Source organism: Sander vitreus, chromosome 5, assembly GCF_031162955.1.
Source record: "Sander vitreus isolate 19-12246 chromosome 5, sanVit1, whole genome shotgun sequence".
Lineage (NCBI taxonomy): Eukaryota > Metazoa > Chordata > Actinopteri > Perciformes > Percidae > Sander > Sander vitreus.
The window spans coordinates 9270181-9282499 of NC_135859.1; the positions used below are offsets into that span (position 1 = coordinate 9270181).

General features: G+C 41.4%; 1 protein-coding gene across 1 annotated transcript in view; it reads left to right on the plus strand.

Annotated features, from left to right (window-relative positions):
• abca2 (ATP-binding cassette, sub-family A (ABC1), member 2) overlaps positions 1-12319 on the plus strand; it is a 176862-nt gene that overhangs the window by 156324 nt on the left and 8219 nt on the right. The window contains exons 44-46 of the mRNA XM_078250330.1: positions 879-982; positions 1105-1197; positions 3418-3520. Of these exons, the coding sequence (XP_078106456.1) occupies positions 879-982; positions 1105-1197; positions 3418-3520 (300 nt within the window). The remainder of the gene's footprint in view (positions 1-878; positions 983-1104; positions 1198-3417; positions 3521-12319) is intronic.

The window sequence follows — 12319 nt, forward strand, 5'->3', positions numbered from 1 at the left end:
GTGAGTCGGTGTATATTGCTGAATAAATAGCTAGGAAAGTGGTAACTTTGTCTCCTAAATGAAATGAAATCAGCGATGAGGAATCATTATCCAATACGTAACTACCTTTTCTGGTTTGGGTCTCACCAAGTGTTGTTTGGTGTTTTGCTTTTGCTATTGTGTTTTGTGAAATGTTGTTTTGTTTTTTGAAATGTTGAAGTTTTGTGAAATGTCACAAACCGCCATTTGTGCGGTTGTCCTCACAGCCCTAATGAGTCTGATCTCATTATATTATAATGTTTGCATGGAACATAAGTAACCTGGTCAAAAAATAAGCTTCAGCCAGCGGTTTCAGTTAATGATATGACAGTGATTGTCAGCCCCCAATAGTGTGTCCTTCTACATAGTCTGGCTGTCTGTAGTCTTCTATCAGTATCAGTTGTTTTGTGCAGAGTAAGCAGTAGGGGTTTTGCCTAAAACAGCCCTGGATGGACTCAAGAACACAACATTGTACTTACCGAGATGAAAAAGGTAGTCTGACAGGTCAAGAAACAGTTGTAGTCAGATGAACAAACAGGTTAGAACTAGACCGTTTTCCTGTGCAATAAGTGATTATCACCACTATTTTAGGTGCGCTCACTTTTTAGTGATGTCACCGTGTTCCCAGAGTTCAGCTATTACTTTTGTAAGTACAATGTTATCATAACTGACAGAAATGATGGACAAACAGGAATGATCCTTTAATGTATATTCATTTGGGGAATTGATTCTGGAAAGCATTTGTCAATTTTATTTGTTCATGGTGGAAGGAAAACAGTAACTACAATGAACTGTACATACAGTATTATTTTTTACTATACCTCATAAGCTTCTGAACTGTATTTTGTGGGGTTTTCCAGGATGAACCCACCACTGGCATGGACCCAAAGGCCCGCAGATTTCTCTGGAACTTAATCCTGGATGTTATAAAGACTGGACGCTCAGTAGTGCTGACATCACACAGGTGAGACACATCAGTCTTCACATTCAGTGGAATTCTGCTGGAATACTTTTTACTGTTGTGGCTGATTTTCACTTCTTTTTCACCAGTGTACTTAATATATTATTTCATTCTGGCCTCTGCAGCATGGAAGAGTGTGAGGCTTTGTGCACCAGATTGGGCATTATGGTCAACGGCAGGTTCAAATGTCTGGGCAGTATCCAACATCTCAAGAACAGGTCAGAGTAAAAAGGTCCACATTCCTTTTGTGATTTATATGTGCTGTAATCTGCATCATTTTAAACAGGGTTTGATATTGATATTTGTCATATTTCTGGCAAATGGACTGCATTTATATAGTGTCTAGTTATACTTGACCGTTTTATTGTCATCTTGAAAAAAAACACAAACTTAAAGGACAATATTTATAATAATATACAGTTTGAGATGACCTTTTATGAAAACACAAATATTATATTTGTTCAGGCACAAACTGTACATTTGTTTCATAATTAAATAATTTCTTCCATCTTCTTTCATAGACTTGTATCCCTTTAAACGTAAATGCCCCATGGATGGAATTGCCCCTATTATTCTGTTCCATTTGTGGATAAATTGACATCTTAAGGATTTCTATAACCATAATTTGGTTCTAAGTTTCAGAACATTTCTGTTGGTCTTCTACCAAGCAATACAAATTATATGTAAAAAATAAGAGGATTTACAATATTTATATATAGAATTAATTATTGGACAATTAGTGGACAACGCACTTTACCACCTGTGCAACAGCTGCCCCATTTTCTTGTAGAAAACCCCCAGCCAACTGACACATGTCACAGTTTTACAGTATTGCATCATCACAAAATAATCTAATCATTGGGTCAAAAGCTGACAGTTCACCACTCAACAACCATGTTGGAGGCTTTATGGCAACTAACTATACTCTTGATTTCTGGAGCTTCACTAACTGAAGCTTTTCTTCGACCGTGTAAATGCAACCATAAAAGACATGATGTCCAAAACATCCAAAGGTTTTTACAGCTTTCAAATTTGATTAAATCTTCCACAAATGAAATCTCTTGACTGAGCTGCACAAAAGTTTAGAAATTTTATTTTAATACTCACATTGGGGGTGGAAAAAAAAGGTTTATATCTCATAATTGACTGCATGCTTCTTTGTGCTGAAATTAAGATGATGTGATCTATGGTCATGTCCCAGTGAGCAGGTTAAATTTGGTTTTGAATTGGGCGGGTTTTATAAGTTAGTAGTCTATATCGACATAGGGGCATGGGGCATGTGCTTAAAAATATTAGCGTCTAACCCTGCATAGTTCAATCATTAATGCCAAAGGCAATTCGTTACAATGGCATTGATTTTTTTGGTTAGGTCATGGCTGGCTTTTTTTAAATTTGATTTTATTAAAGAAGGAAAGCAGAAGTACTTTAAGTTAAAATATTTATATGAATAGAAAATGCTGTACACATGAGATTTATTATTTAATAAAAGACTTTTTTTCAAGTCATCATTTCTCTTCATTTTTTTAATATCATGAAAAATATTGTATCGTATAAATATCATTGTGATATTATCATACCGTGAGTTTTTGGTATTGTTACATCCCTACCAGATATGTATATAAACGTTGCTTGTCTGTTACTCTATACAAAATTGATATAATCAATTCCCTCCTTAAGCTCCTAAATATACCACCATTGTTTAGTGTCTATTCCCGTCAAAATAGAAATAAAAGGTGTGTTGTGCCGATTACCTTGTGAACGTCTTGTTCTTTAAAGGTCCCATGGCATGAAAATTTCACTTTATGAGGTTTTTTTAACATTAATATGAGTTCCCCCAGCCTGCCTATGGTCCTCCAGTGGCTAGAAATGGCAATAGGTGTAAACCGAGCCCTGGGTATCCTGCTCTGCCTTTGAGAAAATGAAAACTCAGATGGGCCAATCTGTAATCTCCTCCTTATGAGGTCATAAGGAGCAAGGTTACCTCCCCTTTCTCTGCTTTGCCCACCCAGAGAATTTGGCCCGCCCATGAGAAAGAGAGAGACATCATGGCTTGCAAACAAGCAAAGTGGCAGTTGGTCAAGGCCACACCCCCTCCCTCCACCTTGACCCCCCTCTCTCCTCCTCAATAGCATTTAAAGCTACAGACGCAGAAATGGCACATACTAAGGAAAGCTCATTGTGCGACTGGCTCTAGTGGCTGTAATTCTACACCAAGGCTGAATTTCAGGAAAGAGACTTCAGATACAGTATTAGGCCTATATAAAAGTATCCAAAAAGCAGCATGTCATAGGACCTTTAAAAGTTGTATAATGCATATATGTTGAAACAATGTGCCTGTGTTATAAGATATTTGTTTAAATATGAAATAACTGGAAATGAGAAAGTATGTAGAATAGACAATATGTAAAGTTGTGAATGTTTATTTGATCATGTTCCAGGTTTGGGGATGGCTACATGATCACAGTGAGGACTAAGAGCAGCTCGAATCTGAAGGAGGTGGTTAGATTCTTCAGCAGAAACTTCCCTGAGGCCGTACTAAAGGTAGATAACTGTCAATCCACTGAGCACCAGAAAATTGATGAATATTTCCCCTCAGGTTGATCAAGGGAGTGCCTAGTGTTCTTTTTCTTTTCTGATGACTACAGAGTCCAGAAAGTCTTATAAACAGGTGCATTGGTTAAAAAACTGTGAAAGAACCAAGAAGTCCTGCTTACTGTCCATAACCTGTATTCACTTAATGACTATAAGGGATTAAATGTGTGCAGAATCTTTCCTTTTATGACAAGACATAGATGTAGAAACCCCCAAGTATTTTACTCTGCCCAAAATGTTTAAACATCCCCTTTTCACCTTGTTTTAACCTTGCCCTCAAATGGGAGTCCAAAAAAGCTTTGTATTTCACCCATTTTAGGACATCCTCAGCCATCAGAGTCAGGTCTCAGACATCAGATGAAAAGGCTTCAGGTGTCAGGTAAAACAGCATCAGATCTCAGGAAAAACTGCCTCAAGCGTCAGGCGAAAAGACATCAGGCCTCAGGATAAACAGCCTCGGCGTCAGGCGAAAAGGCATCTAGTCTCAGGATAAACAGCCTCGATACAAAGGCTAATTTGATGTTCTGATCTGAGGCTGTTTAGTCTGAGGCTGTTTCCTCTGAGGCTGTTTTGTCTGATGCCATTTCCTCTGAGGCTGTTTTGTCAGGCGAAAAGACATCAGGCCTCAGGATAAACAGCCTCGGCATCAGGCGAAAAGGCATCTAGTCTCAGGATTAACAGCCTCGATACAAAGGCTAATTTGATGTTCTGATCTGAGGCTGTTTAGTCTGAGGCTGTTTCCTCTGAGGCTGTTTTGTCTGATGCCATTTCCTCTGAGGCTGTTTTGTCTGAGGACGTTTCCTCTGAGGCTGTTTCATCTGAGGCTGTTTCCTCTGAGGCTGTTTTGTCTGTAGCCGTCAATAAAGTTTGTTTTAAAAAACAGCCTCAGACCTAACCAAGGGGGTAAGCCTCTCCTCACAACGCATAGCTTCTATGGCGCCATTTTGATGCTAACAAGCACTCACCCGCCGTTAGCATTCCATTGACTGCCATTCATTTTGACGTCACTTTGACAGCGAATAACTTTACATCTGAAGCGTTTAAAGACTCTATTTGTCCATTGTTTATTTCTAAAGAAACACGACAATGTATAAAAGGCTCCATTACCTTGTATCTCACGTTATGGCTCCGTAGCAGACGTTTTTGTAAAAATAGGCTAACGATTGTGTCATAATCACGCGACTTACTGTCGCATAGTAGAGGAATTACCGTATAGTACAGGAGAAGCTCGCAGGCAGTTTTGACTTACATTAGTTGTTTAACTTTAATTACTAATGTTAACTAGCATTTTAGTTAGCAATAATTAGCCTGTGCCCATGTTATCTCCTTACATATACCTACGCTCTCCGTCTCTGCAAGATTGGGAATGATTGAGATTTCTCTTGGCACAGCTACCAGAAGACTTACAACTTTCAGACAGGTTGCCCACGTCACATTTACGTCATCTCTCTCAGTTGGATGCTGCACAGTAACGCTCAGCGCTCACCGGAAAAGTGCTTCTAATATCCTTCACTGGTCTCCGTCTAGAGCAACGGGATCTGTTGGTCCATTATATACTGTCTATGGACCTAACAGCCTCAGACAAAACAGCCTCAGAGCAAACTGCCTCAGACCTAACAGCCTCAGACAAAACAGCCTCAGACCAAACTGCCTCAGACAAACAGCCTCAGACAAAACAGCCTAAGACCAAACTGCCTCAGACAAACAGCCTCAGACATAATAGCCTCAGATGACAGCCTCAGACCAAACAGCCTCAGAGCAGAACAGAACCTGATGCCTGTTTGCCTGACATTGGTCTGCCTGACACTGTTCATCCTAAGGCCTGATGCCTTTTCGTCTGACATCTGAGACCCAACGCTGTTTATCCTGAGGCTTTGATGCCTTACTGCACTGGTGTATTTTACAATGCATGGAGTCTGGTGGTTTAGTGAACACAACTTTGATAAAAGGATCTTACTCTTTAACAGGAAGGTCGACCTCTTTAAAAATCCTTTTCCATAATGTATGTCAGACACTTATATAATAATCTGAACCTGTCAATGGCAAAACAAGCACTTTTGTGAACGTAAAGAAGGTGCACAATTGCCCTATAACTTACATTGTAGCTTGTTTCGCGGACTGCCGACTGCAACGGTCTTGCTTAATACCGGACCAATGTCAAAGATTGTTTTTCCCATCAGTCACTTAGACACAAAAACATACTGTAGCGGGAAGTCCTCCACAACAGATAACAAGCTTTCTTCCTGTGGTTCCATGTTAAGCTGCTGTCACTCTGGCAGGGGAGGGTGCCCACGCAGCGCTATTGGCTACTTTAAACAGCAATCAATCAATAGCTAGATAGATAGATAGACTTTATTAATCCCAAATTGGGAAATTTCTCAGTTACAAGCAGCAAGTTACTTGGACATACTTGGAAATATACAAGAAATAATATGATAAAATAAATAAAGATAAAATAAAACAAGATAGCAAAGATAAAAATGCCAGAACAACTACTGAAAAATATACTTAGAGGAATAAAAATGTACCTGTATGTACCTGTACACTTGTATATATACAAGTGTAGAATAAAATGTACAACCTACATACATAGTATACGTATATAACAAAAGAAAATATGTATAATATTAAATATGAAGTAACCAGTGTGCAAGTAGTATCATCAGCAATTTTGTAATGTGTGAGGTAATGAGATAGTTATCTCAGAGACAGCTGTAAGTCTGTCGTACAGTTTTCTTGAATGTGGCAGGAATGATTTTTTTGTAGCAGTCCGTGTGTCATTGAAGCTGTCGGAGCCTCTTAGAGAAGGTGCTCCTCTGGTGGACCAGTGTGGAGTAGATAGGGTGGTCTGGTTTATCCATGATGGATAAGTTTGTTCAGTGACCTCCTCTCCACCACAGCTTCAATTGTCTCCTGTTTGCCAATAACGGAGCCAGTCTGTTTGTGTCGCTGGCTCCGATGCTGCTGCTCCAGCAAATGGCGGAGGAGAACAGAGCGCTGGCAAAAACAGACTGGTAGAACATCTCCAACATTCTGCTGCACACGTTGAAGGCTCTCAGCTTCCTCAGGAAATACAGTTTGCTCATCCCCTTCTTGTTAACAGCAGTGCTGTTGATTTTCCAGTTCAGCCTGTTGTCGATGTTAACTCCCAGGTATCTGTACTCCTCAACCATGTCTACATCTCCACCCAGAATGCAAAGGGGCTGTGGAGCCATTCCCTTCCTCCTGAAGTCAATCACCATCTCTCTGGTCTTATCCACATTCAACAGCAGGTGATTCTTACCAGCCTACTCCGCAAAGTTGTCCACCAGCGCTCTGTACTACTCCTCCTATCCATCCCTTATACACCCAACAACTGCAGAGTCATCAGAAAACTTCTGTAAGTGACATGACTCTGAGTTGTACTGGAAGTCTGTGATGTGTAAGGTGAACAGAAAAGGAGACAGCACAGTCCCCTGTATGTCTACGCTGGCTGTATACAGCGGACGTAAACATACTCGCCACTTGGCGTGTTATCGCCACTTGGCGTGTTATCGCGAGAATAAAGCAACGGTTGAGTTTAGGAATCATGACACGTGTGTTGGGTTTAGGAAAAGAAGAACTGGTTGGGTTTAGGAAAAGAACAATGGGGTTGGCTTTAGTAAAAGAAGAAAGCGACGGTTGAGTTTAGGAAACGTGACAAGCGGGACACAAAGGAAACGTGACACGTGGGACACGATCCCCGGTCTCCTGGTTGAAAGTCCTTTGTTTTACCCATCCACCACCCCGACAAATCTCCCTACGCGGAGTTTCGGCCTTTCATACTACTCGCTACGGCGTAAATTCACACACAATCGCAAGATAATGTAAGTCAATGGAGGCCAAACGGCGTTGATAAACAGCTTTTTAGCGAGTATGCGTCTTGATAACACACCAATAATGACATACAAATTGACGTATCATACATACGCCATTTCATGAGATCAGTCTGGTGGACGCACCAACACCCATCAGCTGCAGCTTCTCACCTCGTAGCAGTGGCTGGATGGTGTTGAATGCACTGGAGAAAAAAAAATGTGATTCACTGCCATCCAAGTGCAAATAAGCTCGCTGCAGCAGATAGATGACAGCATCGTCCACTCCCAGACAAGGCTGGTAGGCAAACTGTAGAGGGTCCAGACAAGAACTCACTTGCGGCCTCAGGTAGGCCAAGACCGGCCTCTCTAGTACCTTCATCAAATGGGATGTGAGACCTACTGGGCAGTAGTCCTTGAGGCTAGATGGATTCGGCTTCTTGGGGGGGGGGGGGACCGGGACAGGGTAGGACGTCTTCCACAGCAGCAGCACCCTCTGCAGGCTCAGGTTGAAGAGATGCTGGAGAACAGCAGACAGCTGGCTGGCACAGGTCTTCAGGACCCTGGGGCTGATGCCGTCAGGGCCAGCAGCCTTGCGCTGGTGAAGCCTCCCCAGCTGTTTCCCCACTTGGCCATGTGTGATTGGCAAGCAGGGGTGCTTGAAGTGTCTGTGGGGGGAGATGAAATGTGCTGTAGTGGTGGAGGTATTAGGATAGGTGGGCACACCACAGGGGAGTGAAGGGGGCCGTGTGGGAGCAAGGGAGGGAGGGGAGGAGGCAGTGAGGGGGTGTGGTGGGTTGGGGGTGTAGTAGAAGAGGAAAGTGATGGCTGTGAGCTAAACCTCTAAAGTAACAGTTCAGCTCGTTTGCTCTCTCACGGCTGCCTGGTGTCTTCTTCTACCCCCATACCCTGTGATGTCTTTCATCCTTTAATTAAAAGCAGTCCTGCAGTGCCTCCTCAGCCTCCTGAGTCCACCTCTTCACAGTCCTTGTGTGGACAAGCTGCCGCTGGACAAGAGGAACATACTTTGGATTCAGCAAGACAAGGTTGTGATCCGATTTGCCGAGGGGAGGGCTGTGGCACTGTAGCCATCCCTAGCATTTGCATACAGGAGGTCCAGAGTTTTATTGTTTCTAGTGGGGCAGTCAACATACTGGTGAAAGTCTGGGAGTGATTTGTCCAGTGAAACATGATTAAAATCACTAGTGATAACCATTAAGGCATTGGGCTGCTGCGTCTAAAGTTGTGAGACAGTGGTGTGTATGATGTCAGCAGCTACCTCCGCATCAGCAGATGGTTAGACATAAACAGTGATCTCAATGGCGGACATAAACTCCCTCGGTAAATAGTACGGACGCAATCCCACAGCCAACAGTTCAATGTCGGGGCTACTTTCATAGTACCAATTGGGATGTTTTTAAGGATTCATGTACTGATCTAGACGAGCTAACTCTCACTGTGTCAAGCTACATCCGATTTTGTGAGCAAATAATTATTCCCACAAAGACGATCACATTATACCCCAATAATAAACCCTGGGTGAGTAGATCACTTAGGCACGTTCTTAATAAGAAAAAAATTGCTTTCCAACAGAATGACATACACCAAAAAAAAAGAGACTCAAAGGATGGTGAAGAAGGAAATAAAATTGGCCAAAATCCAGTTTAAGGACAAGGTGGAAGATCAGCTGAAGAATGGCAATGCTTACTGTGCTTGGAGAGGGATTAAAGCTATGGTGGGAATGAGTGATAAGAAAAAAGGGGTGGTTACATCTGACAAACCTGACTCTGTCATGGTGGAGGAGTTGAATCAGTTTTATTTAAGATTTGACTCCTATGATGTTAATGATGATCTGGCTGAATTTAGAATTGAGTCAGATTCTGATTGATGAGACTGACATCTGGAAGACTCTTGAGCAGATGAGCATAAGGAAGAGCCAGGGGCCTGACCCCATCAGCGTCCGATTGCTTAAAAACTGTGCTCTGTTCTTGAGCAGTATTTTCACATTTATTTTCCAACTCTCGCTATCACAAAGGAAAGTAACAGGGATATGGAAAGAATCAGTAGTGGTTCCAGTGGCAAAAGTTCCATCTCCAAAGATGCTGAATGACTATCGCCCCGTGGTTCTGACCTCTGGTGATGAAGGGTTTTGAGCGTATTGTAAAGAGGAGTTTACTTTTCATGACTCAGGGCATGATTGATCCACTCCAATTTGCATATCTACCAAGTAGTTGAGAAGGTTGAGGATGCCACAGCAACACTGCTGGACTTTGTTACTGGACGTTTAGAGGGTAAGAAGACACACGCACGCTTGTGTTTTGTTGATTTTTCATCAGCGTTCAACTGTATGCAGCCCCACATTCTAGCTCACAGATCTATTGCAATTTCCTGATATTGACTTTGGTACCATATGCTGGCTGGTTGATTTCCCTAACTATGAGGTCACAGAGAACCCGGGTAAATCACACTTTATCTAAGGCCCTCATGTGCTCAACAGGGTCACCTCAGGGGTGTGTTCTGTCACCACTTTTATTTGTGCTCTACACCAATGACTGTCAGAGTATGTTTGAATCAAGGCATATTATCAGGTATGCTGATGATTCTGTAGTAATTAGTCTTTTGCAGGATCACGAGTTGGGACACGCCCCAGTTTTGGACAGTTTTATCTCATGGTGCTAGGACTCATATTTACAACTCAATGTCTCTAAAACCAAAGAGATGTGTATTGACTTTCGTCGCAATCCTCCCACCACTGCTTCAACTAAATATAACACCCAGATGTGGTAAACCAATACAAGTACTTAGTCACCATTTTAGATGATAAATTGAGCTTTGACACCAATACAGAATATATATGTAAAAGAAAACAATCAAAGACTGTTTATTTTTAAGAAAGTTGAAGGGGTTTAATGTTAACACATCATTTCTGAAAACTTTTTATTCATCCTTTGTTGAGTCAATTTTAACCTTTGCTATGATCTGCTGGTTTGGCAATTTGAGTGTTTTTACCGGAAATACGGAAATATGCGGAAACAGATAGCACTCTGGCTTCCATTTAACAAGGCCATTAAACATTGCTCAGGGTGCTCCCAGGATTCTTCAAGTTACATTTAAGACTTATTAAGACCTTTTTAATACCACTTAGGATGAAATTCAATGCCAACTTCACGGCCATATAATGGAAAATCAGTGTGGATTTTAGGCCTGAGAAAAGAATGAGTTACCTGAATTTAATAAAATATTTTATTATAATACTCAAAAATCATATTTAGTTCACAATACCTTTGTAAGGCATGTTTGTACTCTAATTACAAAAGATAATAAGTATTTGTTGCATTAATCGCTCTTATGCTATGAAACTTAAAAACAAAATAAATAGTTAGTTCCACCTTGGCTAGATAAGATAATATATAATGTAATGCCGTGAAATGTGTGTTAGCACGTTGGCTGCATTTCAAACATAACCTACAAAAGGTGGAGCACCGCCGACACCGTCGTCATCTCTTATACACAACCATCTTTCTGTCGCTAGCTGATCAGGAACCTGCAGGCAGGACTTCCAGCTCCGCCGTTTCATTAGTGCTAGACTGACTCGCACGCCGATCTGCTTGTTATGCTAACCTCAGCCCTGTTGCCCTCCGCCACGTCCGCCAACTAGTCTGCATCTGTGGCCACACCTTCAGACACTTGCCCATTCGGACCAACGAGCTAACGTTAGCGTCGGTGCGAGACGTCTTGTTTTCTTTCCTGACAACTGATTGATTTTCGCCCAAACTTGGATGTTTAGGCCAGAGCTTGCTCACAATGTCCATGGATTTATGATAAAACACCATGTTGCGCCGTTGTTATTGTTATAGCCTACATCAATGTGTTGCGCACTCTGCGTCCGTGCACACTCCACGGTCAAGAGTGTAAAGAAAAACACAGATGTAAATAGTACTTGTACTGTCATATTACATCCAAGTCACACAGAGTAAATTGTAAAGTCACACACACACACACACACACACAGAAAGCATTTATTTATGACATTACAGTATATATTTTATCCTACAAAAGGACAAGAAATTATTTAAGACATTGTAAACGAAATGTAATACTTTGTGAACCAAATTTAAGCCTTTTAAGGCCTTATTTTTAGAATATTGAATTTAAGACTTTTTTTAAAAACTTTTAAGACCCTGCAGGAACCCTGATTGCTACAGTCTTTTAGAATCTGGTTTTTACTATTTTATTTTATTTATCTATGTATTTTATTTTTTGTACTTTCTTATTAATAGATTTATTTCATCCCACATACAAAACAATCACACATACACCATCCACTTACCAAAATGGATGGTAAGGAGGAGATGCAGAAGATTTGGACCTCAACATTTGCACAAATCCCACAACAATTCATAGAACTAAGTAAGAACATTATATCAACTCTACTTGCCCACTTCATTCTACCACTCATCACACATTATTGGACTCAAGAGCACAGCCCTGATGCACCGCAACCCTGGTAAAACCCCTTACGCGATCCAGCTACCTTTGCAGAGACTATCAACTAAAACAAGGACAAATACCGTGAACATTTCAGCACCAATCCTAAGAAGAGACCACGAAAGGAACAAGAACACACAGATTCACCCAACTCATACCAGTAGTCATAGACGGCATAAACCACAACAACTTTACCACCAACAAATCCATCTTTAATGAACTTATCCAATGCAAACCAAACATCCCAATAAAAATGTTAGTCCGCATGAGGTGAGGAGACATTCTCATATTTACCCACGACATAAACTCCATTCTCTCTCCCTGGCCCCAAGACTCATTTCATCACACCAAAATCTCTTACCGCCTAGCAAAAAAAGCCACACCAGCCACCAATCACCAAAAAACAGCAGTCCCACGGGACTGAAAA